The sequence below is a fragment of the Bombina bombina genome, chromosome 3 (assembly GCF_027579735.1).
Source record: "Bombina bombina isolate aBomBom1 chromosome 3, aBomBom1.pri, whole genome shotgun sequence".
Taxonomy (NCBI): domain Eukaryota; kingdom Metazoa; phylum Chordata; class Amphibia; order Anura; family Bombinatoridae; genus Bombina; species Bombina bombina.
Window position 1 is genome coordinate 636,312,050 of NC_069501.1, and position 18,261 is coordinate 636,330,310.

At 37.2% G+C, this 18,261-nt stretch overlaps 1 protein-coding gene across 1 annotated transcript in view; it reads left to right on the forward strand.

The window, feature by feature from the left end:
- BRIP1 (BRCA1 interacting helicase 1) overlaps positions 1-18,261 on the forward strand; it is a 1,071,924-nt gene that overhangs the window by 58,008 nt on the left and 995,655 nt on the right. The window contains exons 5-6 of the mRNA XM_053707344.1: positions 9,259-9,389; positions 11,404-11,541. Of these exons, the coding sequence (XP_053563319.1) occupies positions 9,259-9,389; positions 11,404-11,541 (269 nt within the window). The remainder of the gene's footprint in view (positions 1-9,258; positions 9,390-11,403; positions 11,542-18,261) is intronic.

Sequence of the window (18,261 nt, forward strand, 5' to 3'; positions counted from 1 at the left end):
GCGGTACTAAGACCGCGAGGAATTTCGGTAGCTCCGTACCTAGACGACATTCTGATACAAGCTTCAAGCTTTCAAACTGCCAAGTCTCATACAGAGTTAGTACTGGCATTTCTAAGGTCGCATGGATGGAAGGTGAACGAAAAGAAGAGTTCTCTCTTTCCACTCACAAGAGTTCCCTTCTTGGGGACTCTCATAGATTCTGTAGAAATGAAGATTTACCTGACAGAAGACAGGTTAACAAAGCTTCAAAATGCATGCCGTGTCCTTCATTCCATTCAACACCCGTCAGTAGCTCAATGCATGGAGGTGATCGGCTTAATGGTAGCGGCAATGGACATAGTACCCTTTGCACGCCTACATCTCAGACCGCTGCAATTGGGCATGCTAAGTCAGTGGAATGGGGATTACTCAGACTTGTCCCCTACTCTGAATCTGGATCAAGAGACCAGAAATTCTCTTCTATGGTGGCTTTCTCGGCCACATCTGTCCAGGGGGATGCCATTCAGCAGGCCGGACTGGACAATTGTAACAACAGACGCCAGCCTACTAGATTGGGGCGCTGTCTGGAATTCTCTGAAGGCTCAGGGACAATGGAATCAGGAGGAGAGTCTCCTACCAATAAACATTCTGGAATTGAGAGCAGTTCTCAATGCCCTTCTGGCTTGGCCCCAGTTAACAACTCGGGGGTTCATCAGGTTTCAGTCGGACAACATCACGATTGTAGCTTACATCAACCATCAGGGAGGGACAAGAAGCTCCCTAGCAATGATGGAAGTATCAAAGATAATTCGCTGGGCAGAGTCTCACTCTTGCCACCTGTCAGCAATCCACATCCGGGGGAGTGGGAACTTCATCCGGAGGTCTTTGCCCAAATACTTCGACGTTGGGGCAAACCAGAGATAGATCTCATGGCGTCTCGACAGAACGCCAAGCTTCCTCGTTACGGGTCCAGATCCAGGTATCCGGGAGCGGTTCTGATAGATGCTTTGACAGCACCTTGGACCTTCGGGATGGCTTATGTGTTTCCACCCTTCCCGATGCTTCCTTGATTGATTGCCAGAATCAAACAGGAGAGAGCATCAGTGATTCTAATAGCGCCTGCATGGCCACGCAGGACTTGGTATGCAGATCTAGTGGACATGTCATCCTGTCCACCTTGGTCTCTACCTCTGAAACAGGACCTTCTGATCCAGGGTCCCTTCAAACATCAAAATCTAATTTCTCTGAAGCTGACTGCTTGGAAATTGATTTTATCAAAACGTGGTTTTTCTGAGTCAGTTATTGATACCTTAATACAGGCTAGGAAGCCTGTTACCAGAAAGATTTACCATAAGATATGGCGCAAATACTTATATTGGTGCGAATCCAAGAGTTACTCATGGAGTAAGGTTAGGATTCCGAGGATATTGTCTTTTCTACAAGAAGGTTTAGAAAAGGGTTTATCCGCTAGTTCCTTAAAGGGACAGATTTCAGCTCTGTCCATTCTTTTACACAAACGTCTGTCAGAAGTTCCGGACGTTCAAGCTTTTTGTCAGGCTTTAGCTAGGATCAAGCCTGTGTTTAAAACTGTTGCTCCACCATGGAGTTTGAACTTAGTTCTTAATGTTTTACAGGGTGTTCCGTTTGAACCCCTTCATTCCATTGATATCAAGCTGTTATCTTGGAAAGTTCTGTTTTTAATGGCGATTTCCTCGGCTCGAAGAGTCTCTGAGTTATCTGCCTTACATTGTGATTCTCCTTATCTGATTTTTCATTCAGACAAGGTAGTTCTGCGTACTAAACCTGGGTTCCTACCTAAGGTGGTCACTAACAGGAATATCAATCAAGAGATTGTGGTTCCATCCTTGTGTCCTAATTCTTCTTCGAAGAAGGAACGTCTGCTACACAATCTAGATGTAGTCCGTGCCCTGAAATTTTATCTACAGGCAACTAAGGATTTTCGACAAACGTCTTCCCTGTTTGTCGTTTATTCTGGTCAGAGGAAAGGTCAAAAAGCTTCGGCTACCTCTCTCTCTTTTTGGCTTCGTAGCATAATACGGTTAGCCTATGAGACTGCTGGACAGCAGCCTCCTGAAAGAATTACAGCACATTCTACTAGAGCTGTGGCTTCCACTTGGGCCTTTAAGAATGAGGCTTCTGTTGAACAGATTTGCAAGGCTGCAACTTGGTCTTCTCTTCATACTTTTTCCAAATTTTACAAATTTGACACTTTTGCTTCTTCGGAGGCTGTTTTTGGGAGAAAGGTTCTTCAGGCAGTGGTTCCTTCCGTATAAAGAGCCTGCCTGTCCCTCCCGTCATCTGTGTACTTTAGCTTTGGTATTGGTATCCCAGAAGTAATGATGACCCGTGGACTGACCACACTTAACAGGAGAAAACAAAATTTATGCTTACCTGATAAATTCCTTTCTCCTGTAGTGTGGTCAGTCCACGGCCCGCCCTGTTTTTTATGGCAGGTAAATTTTTTTGAATTATACTCCAGTCACCACTACACCCTTTGGCTTCTCCTTTCTCGTTGGTCCTTGGTCGAATGACTGGAGGTGACGTGGAGGGGAGGAGCTATGTAGCAGCTCTGCTGGGTGAATCCTCTTGCACTTCCTGTTGGGGAGGAGTTAATATCCCAGAAGTAATGATGACCCGTGGACTGACCACACTACAGGAGAAAGGAATTTATCAGGTAAGCATAAATTTTGTTTTTTGTTTATAGAATAGATAGCAATATATAACAATTATTATATCACATAAGATTATATATAAGACCAGCAATATCTATATCAACATTATATGTAATGAAGGATAGAATTGTTATCCTATGCTCACGACGTGAGCCCAATGGAGTATATGGGTGGGGGGGAAGGGAGGGAAGAGAATGATCAAATATAAAAATGCTCAGTAAGAACATTGGTAGTGTCCTATGCTCACGACGTGAGCCCAATGGAGTACATGGGGGGGGGAGTAAGGGAGGAGAATGATCAGAGATAAATGCTCATTAGGAATATTGGTAGTGTCTGGGGGAAGGAAGAAGAGGGTGTGGGGGAGGGAGGCTGATCTGACAATAAGATTTTAAGACTGTATTGGTACAAAGTAGGCACAGTATTCCGACTGTAACTGAGGTCTATGCATTGGTTTGTTACTCTACAATAAACCATTGTAACTAAGGGATGTGGGTTGTATCTCCCCTCAGGGATTATTGTCCCCACTGGACACAGACGGAAAAGGGGATATTGGGTATGACCCACCCTGATACTCAGAGTGGGAAAGGGTGAGGGGAGATACTTCTTTCCCTATCTTTTTCCTTTCAGTAAGGTTTTCAGTCGTACATAGTTTAAAAAAGGGTATTGTATGCAAAATATCAGAGTATAGTGGTATATATATGGTCAGACTGATATGAAAGCATAATTGAAAACAATCTGAGACATAGCACAAAATATTGCATGGAATTCCATACGGTAGGATAATATATTCACGCCCGTATCAGAGCAGACTAACAACAGAGAATCTCAAGTCGGGGAGGGCTAGAGGGAAAATGACAAGTATAGTCATGTTGCAGCAGGAGTAATATAACAAATATGACGGGAATCTAGGTCCCACTTGAACCACATGTAATAAGGCATTATCTAGATGAGAGCTAATCCATATGCACAGTGGGTTTGTAAATGGAAAATATATAGGCACATGTCTCATCAGATTATAGCAACTATCTGGCATGTCTGTCTGAATATGATATTGTGAGTATTTGTTTATAATAATTTACCCCATCCTGGTGTCATATATATACTGCAGAGTAAATATCCATGTTCGCCAAAGTATGTCTAGTGTGGGGGGTGAAGCTATCATAACTATATTGTCATATGAGAGATGGGAGTAGGAAGAAGATAGTACCTGGGACGCCATGGTATATGAGCAAGTAGTAAGGATAAGTGTATAGGTGTTGTTTAAGGATGGGTATTTGATGGACTCACTTAGTATAAGTTTGGCACAACTGAACAGTAATTATACTGTTTCTAGTCTCACATATATATTAGCTACAAAACTGAGCTCTATGATATATTTAGGGGAAATGCAAGATTGCCACATGGGCATGGGCCCTATGCCCTGCGGCAACGAGCTTACACTTCTATCTATCAGCTCCATACATTATGCGGCTATCGCTTGTATACATCTAGTACCCAGTGGGTTAAGGACCATATATGATTCCTTCAAGGTGTCACATAATTCTTTACTACACTTTAGCATCCAAGGTAAGCCCGGTGTAAAACATCTCACACCTCAAACATGTAAAACTCAGAAGTACATAAGCTAACCCTTCTCTAGAAAAAAGGGAGGAACAGGTATAGAGGTTCAATACCACCTAATATACATGGCCAGAGAACAGATGGTCTCCATATATGAAATATAGGACTATGTCTGTAAAACAACATATCATTATATTATCTAGGTAAAGGAAACATGCCAGAAATGGCTTATATCGAGATAACATGTCCACAGATATATTAAATAATGTAACATAAGAACGTTATATATATTATATGGAACTCTCAATAAACTCAGGGCATGGACTAGCCCCATATAGCTACTTATCTAAATTAACTCAAACAAGCATTTTCCTAAGGTGAAAACATAAAAGACTGTGGTTGAGATTGTGGAGGGTATTAGTATATATATAAAACTAAAGATGGCAATTTAATCAGTATGCAAAAGAATACAAGCAACATAGAATGCAACAGTAAAGAGATTTATAGGTAGCAAGATTCCATCCCATGTCAACCTATGGAGTATATTGCTGTACAGTATCATAAGGAATATAGGAAAACATAGGAAGTTAATAAAAACACAATAAAAACCCATGTAGACTTTCGTATATCACAGCGAAAACAATACTGGATCCACCATAACATAAACACATACTGTATACTTGCAGATATTATCTTCTCGGTCGCCATCATATAATCCTGCATTTGCTGTATAGTTTAAAATAAACAAATATTACCGTTATAGCACCCCTAGTCAGAATTACAAAGGAGTAAGAGTTGGCGTTGGGCTAGTTAGCTCATTATGAGGTTACTTCTCAGATCTATCCGACGCCCAGGCGTTTCTGCTGGGGGTTGTAAGACCGCAGACAGTTCGGTAATTGAATATACTGAGGCCAGACAACATCTTGTGAGCAACATGTAATCCTTTTGTTGTCCTCTCTGAAGGGTTGCTGCTGCACTTTCACATATAGATGATCTCCTGCATCTAATTGCAGCGTATTAGTATAGTAAAGTGCTGGAGGCTCATTAGTGTCACATAGGTTCTGCGGTAACTCTGCTGTAGGGCGCTGGTCTAGCCTTTCCCCATGGTCTATGTATCTCATCACTGGCTCGACAGCAGGACACATGGGAGACGACATCTCAATCTCATGGGAATAGCTGCGAAGCATCACTCTTGATGTCTCCCCTGGGTCAAGTGAACCGCTCCAAGCTGAAAATATCCAACTGCCAGCATCGGCTCCAGTGTAAGTAGGTAGATCAGCCGCTTGTGGAGTTGCTTCCGTAGACCGGGTTGGCTGTATCTCAGAGGGAGCCAGAGCAGCGCTATGCGGTTGGAGCTCTGAAGCAAGCAACATTGGGTCAGTATCTCTGCAGCTTACCATTGCGAAAAGAGAGGTGATCTCTGTCGTTAGGGTCTGTTCGATATTCTGTAAACAAAGTTTGAGAGCATGTCGCACTCTCATTCCCCATGCACTTGTCTCTGCCATTTTAGTGACGCTATCCGCTATGTCTGGACTCTGTAATGAGTTTGTATCAAATCTTGGGTAGGTTGCTTTCAATTTATCAGCTCCTCCAAGTTTCAAAGGATAAATAGTCTCATATAGTGTGGTATTATACCACCATATTATCAGGAATTTAGACAAAATAGCTTAAAAAAAGCTGTCTTGGAGAGAGGAGCTTCATGTAGACACGTCCTGTCTTTTCAAAGGCTAACCTTGACTGTCCCTTTAAGGAGATTAACTGGGGGGGAGACCCTGCATGCTAAAAAAAGAGAGAGAATGTGAAAAGCTCTAATTATAGCTATATAAGACATATAACAATAAAACAGAGGTGGATGAATGAGTGTTGAGGTATACCCAAGCCTTATGTTTCTTCATTGTTTTTCTTTATCTGTTGATCACATCCCAGGATAAAATGCTAGGGCAGAATTTTGTCCATTATCGCTGCTAGTATAATCCAGCAGATACGGATTTAACAATATGAAGAACAAAACTCGGACAAAATAAGACTTTTTTATCAAGATCAGTACAGAAGCAACGTCCTACAGGAGTATTACGCTCGACATACATTTAGGGTAAACCCTACATCTGCACCCTCATAAAATGCTAAGCCCCCTTCGCCAGCAAAACGAAATATAGAGCTACTTTTACAGATATTTCAGGAGGAATTGAAGATAGAATTAACAGATCTCAGACATGACATCTACGAAATAGGAGGAAGAATATCTGAACTAGAGGAAAAAAATGGATGAATTTGTGTATGAAATCCCCAGATTGCAAATTACCCTTCAAGAACACTCCAACTATATTCAAAAATTAGAAGATCAAATAGATGATATTGAAAAAGATCTAGAAGATCAAACCTTTGCATCTGTAACCTACCTAAGACATATGCTAACTTGTCTGAGATCATATTAAAACTTTTTCAACAACTTACACCTACAGTTGACACCGCTTTACTACTGATGGACGGATTGCACCAAGCCCTCACTAGACCTTTAAGATGAAAACCCCACGGTTTAAAATGTAATATGTTTTTTTTAATATTTATTTGATTTGTATAATATACCAGTGGTTAAAATGATCAGTGAGCACTGTTTGATTAAAAACATACGTTTTCCATTGGTGAATATTCAAAAACATTTGCAACATGTAATACAAACATGCAAAGTAGTTGATTATGATTACATCATGAATACCAAGTTAAAATATTTAAATGGCATTGCTGTGTTAGGTAACCATGGTTACAATTTTATACAAATAAGACCACTATGGTCGAACTGCCCCTTAACCCTGACGAAGTCACGCAGGCAGTGATGAAACACATAGGTGGGCGGGGCTTAGGGACGTGTGTGACCGTTGACACAATTTGGCACACACACCACAGTTTCCTTCAAGATTAAGACTTTGAAATAATGTAGCATTGTGAATCTTCATGCTTATACTGAAGTACAAGTTTAGGTAGCTTGTAGGGTTAATTTTAGCTTTAGTGTAGAGATCAGGCTCCCACCTGACACATCACCCCCCCCGATCCCTCCCAAACAGCTCTCTTACCTCCCCCACCCCACAATTGTCCCCACCATCTTAAGTACTGGCAGAAAGTCTGCCAGTACTAAAATAAAAGGCATCCTTTTTTTCTTTCTTTTTTTCCCCTGTGCATATTTACATATGCTGCTGTATAGGATCCCCCCCTTAGCCCCCAGCCTCCCTGCCCCCCCCACCCCAACAGCTCTCTAACCTCCCCCTCTACCTTCTTGGCAGCCATCTTGGGTACTGGCAGCTGTCTGCCAGTACCCAGTTTACAATATTTTTTATCTTTTTTATTTTATTTGTCTCAGAAACCATCGATGGCCGCCTACCCGCCTCCCACTGCAGCTCCCACCCACCAACTAATGCGGCCATCGATGTCCGATGTAGAGAGGGCCACAGAGTGTCTCTCTCTGCACCGGAGGGGTATAAATTATTATTGCAGGATGCCTCGATATTGAGGCATCCTGCAATAACCGGAAAGCAGCTGGAAGCGATCAGGATCGCTTCCAGCTGCTTTCCAAACCGAGGACGTACGCCATACGTCCTCAGGCATTAACTGTATTTTTTCTGAGAACGTATGGCATACGTCCTCGATCATTAAGGGGTTAAAGGTATAAAATTGCTAATTTATTTTTCAGATAGAACCTACAGTTTTAGGAATCTTTCCAATTTACTTTTATCAAATTTGCTTCATTCTCTTATATTCTTTATAAAAAAAAGCAGTAATGCACTGCTGGGAGCTAGCTACACATATTGTGTGACAAGATGCAGAGCACCGGTGAACAATCCTCTTTGAGTGTGACCAGTGCAGCAACATAACTCGTATGCATTTCACGACCGAAGACGCTTCGTCAGAAAGTGACAATGTGATGATGGAATGTGCTTAAAAAGTTATTCTACCAATCATAGAACTGCTAGTACTATGGTTACTCTCTTGGTTAAAGGGATATAAAACCCAAACATTTTCTTATGTGATTCAGACAGAGCAGACCATTTGTGATGAAGATACCTTCGTAGGCATGTGGAGAACTTCATGGCAGGAAATAGCGCTGCCATCTAGTGCTTTTGTAAATAGATACCATTCTTGCAAAACTGCTGCCAGATAGTGTTCCAGAAGTAGGCCGGCTCCTAAGCATACATCCCTGCTTTTCAACAAAAGTTACCAAGATAATAAGAAAAAATGATAATAGAAGTAAACTAGAAAGCTGTTTAAAATCACATGATACTATCGGAATCATGAAAGAAACATTTTGTGTTTTATATCTCTTTAACATGAGTTTTTTTAAGGTGGAATACGGACGTGATACTTTGTTTCAATATAGTTGAAAGTATATTATTAATTCCTAAAGTGGAATTAGTCTTTATAATATGAAACTTTGTTTAAATAAACTTGCAAGCATATATATATAATTTATTGTGACCATTAAAAAGCAATTAGCATATAGATGTTAGTTAGATGAAATGTGCTAAATGGCTGAATACATTATTCTTCCAAACAAAATTAATCACACAATTCAGGTTATTTTTTATTAATTTCAAAATAATAAAATAAAAGTAAGCACTGTGCATAATACAAAGACTAATACTTATTTGTGAATAACACCATTAGTTAAATGAATCAATTTGTTTAGTTGTGGAGATACCATTTCTTGCGATAGTGAATTGTACTACTCTTGTCTTAATTAAAGGAATTAACATTTTATATATATATATATATATATATATATATATATATATATATATATATATATATATATATATATATATAAATATAAATAAATAATTTTCAATGAACAGTAGAGTATTGCTACTCCAGCACCTTCTTAGGTTTTTTTATTCAACAAAGGATATAAAGAGCATACAACAAATTTCGATACATTAGTTAATGATGTGTTTAAAATTACATGTTCATGAAACTTTAATATCGACTTTACTGTTTCTTTAAGAAGTAAGTTATATGTATATTTTTTTCCCTCTAGAGTCGGCAAGTGAAAAAAAAACATTAGCTTCAAAACTATGTGCAAAGAAACAGGCATCTTTACCTGCAGATCAGGATGATGATTTCCAAGTTACCAGGAAAAGAATCAGACAGCTACAAAATGAACCACAGGTTATTCAAATAACATGAGCAAATATTTTATATTCATAAAAATATGGTTTGAAATTTAACAGCTATAAGGGGTTTACCAAATACAAAAAATATCCATATTAAACATTTAATACATTTTTTTTAAAGCATTTACACAAACTCTTGTAACTAAATAAACCAGCATGGAATCCATATATCACTTGGGTAATATCCAGATAGGGTGATGTCCTTAGTGACTACGTGATGTTGGCTTTTTTTCTCTGCTAATATCAGGATTATCCTGGCTTCTATTCTTACAAAATTCTGATGATGTCACTTATACAATAATCTAATTGCAACCTGTAGTACTGTTAATATATGTTTAGTTATATAACCGTGTGTACATTTCCATGTGTACATTTTCAGAAAATGCTCTTCCATTTCAGAATTTCAACAATTACAGCTGTAAGAGAAGGAAACGCACCTTGAGTATGGATAATAATTATATTCATGCCTTCTAGAGTATGACACAACCATCTCATATTATTAATTCCAAGGGCTCCATGTATTAATGGCAGGGTGGACAAGTTTCCCATCTAGGGAACCTGTCTGTTTATGATTGCCGAGAGCTGGCAACATGGCTCAGCCCACATTTATTTTTCCACAAGCAACTGCCTGTGCAGCGGCACCCTCCTACTCTCGTGCAATCAATCTCCCAAGAACATTGGCTGTCAATCACTCCTGGGTGATTCAAAACAGTCAGTACAGAGGTGACAGACAGAGAAACAGCAGTCATCTTAACTGTCAGATGCAGGATCACTCACAGAAAGAGCTCCAAAGCTTGATAAATGTAGCCCCTATAGTCAAAGCTCACCCCAACTCTATTAGAGGGGCCTTTATTCTAATTTCTTACATTTCAGTATCTATGTTCTGTGTGAAAGATAACCTTATGTTTAATCTGACAATCCCATGTTTTTCCCCTGACATCTAATACATTAGCTGTTTGTTTAAACATATGGTGAAAGTGTTTTTTTTTTATTTCTTTCTTTTATGAATAATGTATGGTTTTGAAGGCAGTTGGCATATGTTTTGTAAAGGCTTGCCCAACTTTGTTCTTCTAATTCCTTCTTAGAGGTAATTACAAGGAAAGGTTTGGTTTTGGCTATGTAAAAATAGGGATCATGTGTAGAGATGTTATTATTGTAAAAAATATTTTTAATTTTATTTAGCCCTAGACAAAAGAGAGCATTTATATTATTGTAACAATAATTGGTTTTCCAAAGACCTATTAGATATTAATTTATATGTGGAATTTATATTTAATTAATTATTGGAATAGTTATGAGAAGTTTGTTATATTGATAATAAAAATTTAGATAATATGTATGTCTTAATGAATTCCATCCTACCAAACTAGCTTATCTTTATATACTATTTCAATATTTCCTAATAACGGAAGATGGGAAGGATACATACATATTAGAAGGGAGCGTACTGTTTTTTCCGTTTGTACTATGGATAATTAACCCCTTAGAGCTCAGTGAAAGGGCTGACATGTTCAAATCCTAAATTAGTAATATAACTTTTTACCCACAGGAAAGACAAATTGATTTCCAGCAACTTGTGTGAGAAGGCAAATATTTTAAAACTTAAATTATATGCAGGAAACAAATTATATAGATTTGGGACATGTTTCATTAACCGTGGGTTTTGTAAAAAAAAAAAGTAACCTGTGAATAACAGTTATTTCTTAGTTTTTGTCTCTATTTTTTAATACCTGATGTTGGATTTTTATCTAATTTATATTTCCAAAGGTTTGCATATTTTCCTTTGTTTTTTTATGGCTTTTAATTTGTAGTTAATTAAGAATGTGACATTTTACTGTTTTTTTATTGATGGAATGAAATGTGTAATTATTTTTTCATTAAAATGTTATTTAGTTTTTCTTTTTGTTTTATGCGCACACTTTGTAAAAGTTGTTCTTATTGATTTTATTTTCTGTTTAGGCTTGGAAAGCTTTTCCAGATTTTTATAAAATAATTACTTTGTGCTTTAGGGACGTAAACGGCGCTGTTTTGAGAAAGGTGTACAATTTATTGATGATGATGAAAACAGTCTGGGATCAGATGAGCATCCGATAAAGAAAGATGATATGGACATGTATTCAGAAAGACATACAGCAGTTTGTAATCAGGTTAGTCAATCTAACAACACTTCTTAACAGACACTGTATATAAACTAAATACCAAGGATAGCTTCCATTTGTAATCAGGAATGTAATTTTTGGCAAAGGATTTAAGGCAGGTTATAATCAAAATAAAGTTCATGTTTGCTTTATATTTTATAATGTGGTGGCAAATATCATGGTATTTTCATACTAAAACATTTTATTGTGAAGCTGAAAGTAGTTTTTATTAAAGGGACCCTGAACCCAAATTTTTTCTTTCGTGATTCAGATAGAGCATGAAATTTTAAGCAGCTTTCTAATTTACTCCTATTATCAAATTTTCTTCATTCTCTTGGTATCTTTATTTGAAATGCAAGAATGTAAGTTTAGATGCCGACTCATTTTTGGTGAACAACCTGGGTTGTTCTTGCTGATTGGTGGATGAATTAATCCACCAACAAAAAAACTGCTGCCCAGAGTGCTGAACAAAAAAAACAGGAGTAAATTAGAAAGTTGCTTAAAATTACATGGTATATCTGAATCACAAAAGAAAAAAATTGTGTTCAGTGTCCCTTTAAAAGTATCACATTTCCAACTAAAATGTAATATGTCTCACTTTCTACTGTCAATATTATTTTGTTTATAGTCTTATACAGTATATGTACTACAAATCAGTTTTAAATGACGTAAAGGGACATTTTACACTAGATTTATCTTAACATAAATGTTTTGTAGATGATCAATTTATATAGCCCATACAGGTTTAAAAAAAAAAAAAAAAAGTATAGTTTTGCTTATTTTTAAATAACATTTATCTGGTTTTCAGACTCCTAACCAAGCCCCAACGTTTTAGGAGAATACTGATGTATACCTACTCTAGCTTGCTCCTGTTTGTGTAAAGGGTCTTTTCATATGCAAAGGAAGGGGGAGAGTCTGCTAGTTCCCACTTGCAGTGGGTGTTGCAGCTACCTTTTAAACATACCTAATCTGAGTGCTTCTAAGTAAGTTTTTAAACGGTTTTATACTAGATTTTTAGATCAGTATCTGTGCAAATAATTCTTTATAGTAGTGTCTATTACATTCAGTTATATGAAACATAACCAAGGCTTTTAATGCCAACTCTTAGGTTGGTATTTCTCTGTGATGAATAAGTGACACTTGGTGGCCAAATTGAAAAATTTATACAAAACTGAAATTTGTGAAAATTTGAGAGAGGCATTTTGACAGCTTTTTCTGGAAAATTTATGGAAATGACTCCAGATGTTAATAATCCTATCTTAGTTTTATATAAACACACTAACATTCTTTTGCATCATAGTACTTTCAAAGACTTTGGATCAGATTGTAAGTTGAGAGCAAAAATACCAGCTTTAAGGACCATAAACATTACTGAAGCACAATTTATACTGCTTTCATTTTTGTACTGGTATTACAAAACCATGGTTAATAAATATTGTGCAAGTGGTAATATAGTGGGCAGATAGCACAGGCGCATAAACTTTTCTCACATAATACATTTCTATAAGGGCCATCACTAAAATTCATGTTGGATAACACAATTGCAAAGCAGGAGGGGAGCAAAAATTCCTCTCAAGTAGCCACCAATAACCAAGAGTAACCCAGCTTCTGAACCAAACATGGGCTGACTCCTAAGCTTTACATTCCTACTTTTTGAATAAAGATAGCAAGAGAACTACGAAAAATTGATAATAGGAGTAAATTAGAAAATGCTCTATCTGCATCATGAAATAAAAAAATTGGGTTTAGTATCCCTTTAAGGAGCATTCTAATGCAAAAAATACACACTCTAAATTGTTATAACATATAATGCTTGTAGTAGTGAGCTAGGCGCTTAAAGCCTTGAAAAAGCCTTGCAGTTCTTTAGCAGGACACAGGAGGTGAACCAGTAAGAAGTGGGAGTCACATGACTTCTCCAATCACCAGGTGTGTCTTGCTTTCGGACTTTACCTTTGGTATTTAACCTCTCTGCATGTTTTTTTTTAATTACATTTCAATATACCTACAGCCAATTCAGAACCCCAACACTTATAATTCACATGCATTTGGAAGGCAGTGTAAAATGTTAAGGCAGACATCCCTTTTGGTGTCATCAAAAGAAGTAAATAAAATGTTATTAAAGTATGCTTTAATAGGACTGCTAAATCAAAAAATGTGTTGCAATGCACTAAAGTGAAGAGCAATTTGATAGAAAGATGAATTCCCTCTCCAAATGCATACAGGAAATGGGGTGGTAGGTGCGATTGTGGCTTAGTATCAAATTAGGTTTTATATTTTATTTGGCAAGTAATGAAACCATGAACCACCATTATTTTTCTCATTTGTTGGAAAGTGAAATTAAACTTTAGTTTGCCACTTAAAGGGACACTGAACCCAAATTTTTTCTTTTGTGATTCAGATAGAGCATGACATTTTAAGCAACTTTTTAATTTACTCCTATTATCAAATTTTCTTTATTCTCTTGGTATCTTTATTTGAAATGCGGGAATGTGATGCATAGGAGCCGGCCCATTTTTGGTTGAGAACCTTGGTTATGCTTGATTATTGGTGGGTAAAATGGGCTGATTGCTAAGATTTACATTCCTGCTTTTCAAATAAAGATAGCAAGAGAACGAAGAAAATTTGATAATAGGAGTAAATTAGAAAGATGCTTAAAATTGCATGCTCTATCTGAATCATGAAAGAAAATTGGGTTCAGTGTCCCTTTAAGTACATATATACTTTTTTTAAATTTATATTCCTACTTTCAGATTTGCCTAGTACATTATTTTGTACCAGGGGTGCAACATTAAACTCCCATTTAAGAGTGTCATTTGCATCTACTTTCTGGATAAGTTAGGTGAAAGTGTGTATTTCTTTGAATGTCTCAAGTGTCAATTCTAATAAATGTCATAATTAGTTCATACTGGTTTAAATGTTGTATACCTCCTGAACATTAGAAGTCCTGTGGATACTTAAATACTTAATTGTTATATTATTTGAACTTCTTTTATTCTCATGCAGTTTTGGCAATTATATATATATATATTATGGAAGAGGTGTCTTAATCCTCAAGCTTCTCTCAATACTTTACTAATATGCAGGGTCCATACCAGATCCAAGGGGACATGTATCAGGTACCTAGGAATCACTATTAATTTATTCTAAGCTTTTCTATAGATAGTTAAATTATTTTGCCTACAGGGAACATTAGGCTCTTACATATTTTCAGGATCCCTCAGAGACCCAAAAGGCATATAGTTGTTACCGAGTGTCATTACTAGTTTGCTTTATGTAATTTTTTTTTAATAAGATTCTAATAAACAATGGTATTGTTTATTTCATTTGACCCTATTGTATTCGACTGTTAATTTAGAATTTAGAGGTTAAATCTATTTTGTTCGTATTTTTGGAAAGTGTCAGATATCATCTCTTGTTTATCTAAGTTTGCATGCAAGACAGTTTGTTGATTTTGTTGTATGTAATTTGTACAATATATTCTACTACAGGTCTACAAGTATTGACACGGATTTCTTGGTTTTGACGAATATAATATGTAACTTGTATCTCTTGAGATTGTTCAACATCGTTAATCTGTTTTTTTAAAACCTTAATTAAAAAAATCTATTAAAAAAACAACAAAAAACTTATCTTGATTTACCTATCATCAGTCTTTTTGTTTTTTTTAATAACTATTTAAATAATGAGTGTACACCCAGGTAATACAACCATTCCCTCTGCAGTACTCACTTTATTAATACTGCAGCTCCAGGGACTTGAATAAACTGGTATATTATTTTGTAAGGAATCCCCATTTACACCAGCTAAGAAAGTAAACAGTAAATGGAGAATAGTGTAACAAACACTAGAAGTATCAGGAAACCAGTTGTGAAAAGGATCTGTCCTAATGTGCGAGTCCACCGCAGTTTAACATATTGCTTACAACGTGTACAATGGAGTTTGAGTGACTTTTGTTACACATTCCAGGGGACTGGCAGTCTGTTACAATCAGAACTCTAAGGGTAATACCTGGCTAATTTACAGAGATGGGATGAAGAAAGTTACGGATTTGTATTACACACTCTTACCAAACACCATATCCGATATCTGTACTGCTGATTGACATCTTGAATAAGTTCTTTGAAGAAAGCTCCAACTTAATTAAAAAGTTTGCTCAGCTAGCAGTGATCTGTAAAAGCCTATGATAAATATTGAATCGGGTTCACCTGCTGGTTACTCTGAGTGTATAAACAGCTGCTTTGTGCAGTTTAATCATGGGACTATTGCAGGATAGTGCTCCCCCTATTAATTGTTAGAGTAGTTGAGAAGGTTTAATAATGTCACTTCTCATATCCCAAAAGGGTGCACTTGTGTGAGATTTCACACAACAGGGCATTCATCTTTATAACACTGAGATGGCTTTGTGACGATATTATTTTGTAGATGATGATAGCTCTGCATTCATCTAATCTATCGGCTGCTTAGCATGGCTGATCAAAGACACTCTCTTAATTAATTTTACTTACCATGTAATTGTTTTTCTTTCCACTTCCCTTTCAGCCTGATAATAGGTTGATAATATTGTAGCTGATACTTTTTTTATGAAAAGAAACTGCATTGCAGCTGTGACAATACAGGTTGATACCCTAGCACCCCTTTTGTTTTTTGTGGGTGGGGGGGGCAGGATCTGATGGGACTTGTGTGATTAGGAGAACAAATGTAATCTCTTCTTTTAGCAGATTCCCTGATCCACCTGTTCCAGAGGATCTCATAACCTCTTTTGCATTATATACTAATTAGACCACACTAAATTATCCCAACCCTCATAAAATCCACAAGTCCTTTCTTTTAAGAATCATTAATATATTAAACAAGGTGTTTTAAACACATCTTATATCTTAGACCCTTAAAGAGACAGTAAAGGTAAAAAAAAGTTACATAATTCTGCAAAATTATGTAACATTATCTTAACGATAGATTAAAAAAACCAAAAGATTTGAGAAATTTTGTCCCCCAAAGTTACTTACCTCGTTTCTTCTCCAGGCTCTTCTAATCAGGTCATCTTTTCAAAAGCGCTTTGCAGGGCCCGCTATTGAGCTAAATGTAGCGCGCTTCAGCTCTAGTCTTGTAGCGAGAGCGAGCTACATTTAGTTAAATAGCACGATCGGGTGCGCTTTGATTGGACAGCACGCCTGCAAAGCGCTTTTGAAAAGAAGACCTGATTAGAAGAGCCTGGAGAAGAAACGAGGTAAGTGTAACTTGGGTGGATAAAATCTCTCAAATCTTTTGGTTTTTCAATCTGTCGTTAAGATAATGTTACATAATTATGTGCAGAATTATGTAACATTATTTTTTACGTTTACTGTCCCTTTAAGGAACAGCAATGTACCCTGTACGTCATTGGTCTTTCTATGGAGCTTGCTTTTTTGATAGCACTGTGTGTTTACAGGATAGAGAAAAATAAAAATGTAGAATGTTTCCTTTTAACTAGTGCATGATGAACGCATGCTGCCAGGTCACCATGGCAACTGACAAAATTAACTCTGGTGCCTAGAAATTTCCCTTCCAAAATATTTGTATTTATTTAAAAAAAAGTTAAAGCCATACTACTTTGTTCACCCACCAGATGCTTCCTCTTCTTTTCCTTGACCCTCATTGTTCTTTGGGTTGTGTTATATTAGATCTCCAAAACTCTTTCCCGCCATTAGGCCGTTATATGCCAATCTAACTTTTTTATGTCCTGTTCCCCTTCCATTGCCTCCTGCATGCTTGATCCTGTTGGGGGACGTGCCTTGCACCTCAGGCAGTCCCCCAGAATCCATTCAGCACTCGAGGTGTATCGATCTGCCACTGCAGCAATGTAGCAGCCAATGAGTTATTACATCTGTATCTGCTTTCTCTCATTGGCTGTTACAACTGTATCTGCTTCCCCTCTTCCCTCACTGCGATCTGAGGGAGAGAGGAAGGTAGATCACCACGTCCCACAGTGTGTGTGCTCACACACACACACACACACACACACAAATATATATAAAAAAATGTATTATTTGCTGCTGATCACACTGGTGCTACTGTGATCAGCATGTTAGGGCTTTGATCAGTACTGATCAATAGTATTTTTTTTTTTTTTTTTTGGGGGGGGGGGGGATCTTTAGTTACTGTTTACCCCTTCCCTTCAGTTTTTCAGTTTAACCCTTTCCTGCTGTTCCTAATCAATGTCCTTCCCAGTGCTCTCCTTTGTATTTTTTATAAACTGGAGGGGGGGGGGGGAGTGAAGTGGGATTTTGGGTGTGGTGAAGTGGGAATTGTGTTTGGTTAGCAATTAAAAAAAAAAAAACCCTATGGCAGTGTGCTATTCAGCAGAAGAGGCTATCATTTCACCTCATTTCACTACTGAAATATTACTGTGTCCTTCAGTTATTTGATAGATCAAAAGGAAATTGCTGATCCAAACACCCAATTATTTATAATGAAAATCAAGGCAATTGTCAGGGGTGTCTAAACTTTTGCATACTACTGTATATATGTGTGTGTGTGTGTATATGTATGTATGTATGTGTGTATATGTATGTATATATATATATATATATATATATATATATATATATATATATATATATATATATATATAAATAACCACTACATTTGGCCAGGTGTTGTAACTAAGTGGCTATAAAAAGAAATACCCTGGGTTGTCTACTTTGCAAATGGTATGCTATAATGAGGGTAAGTTTTATTCCTGGGCTGCCA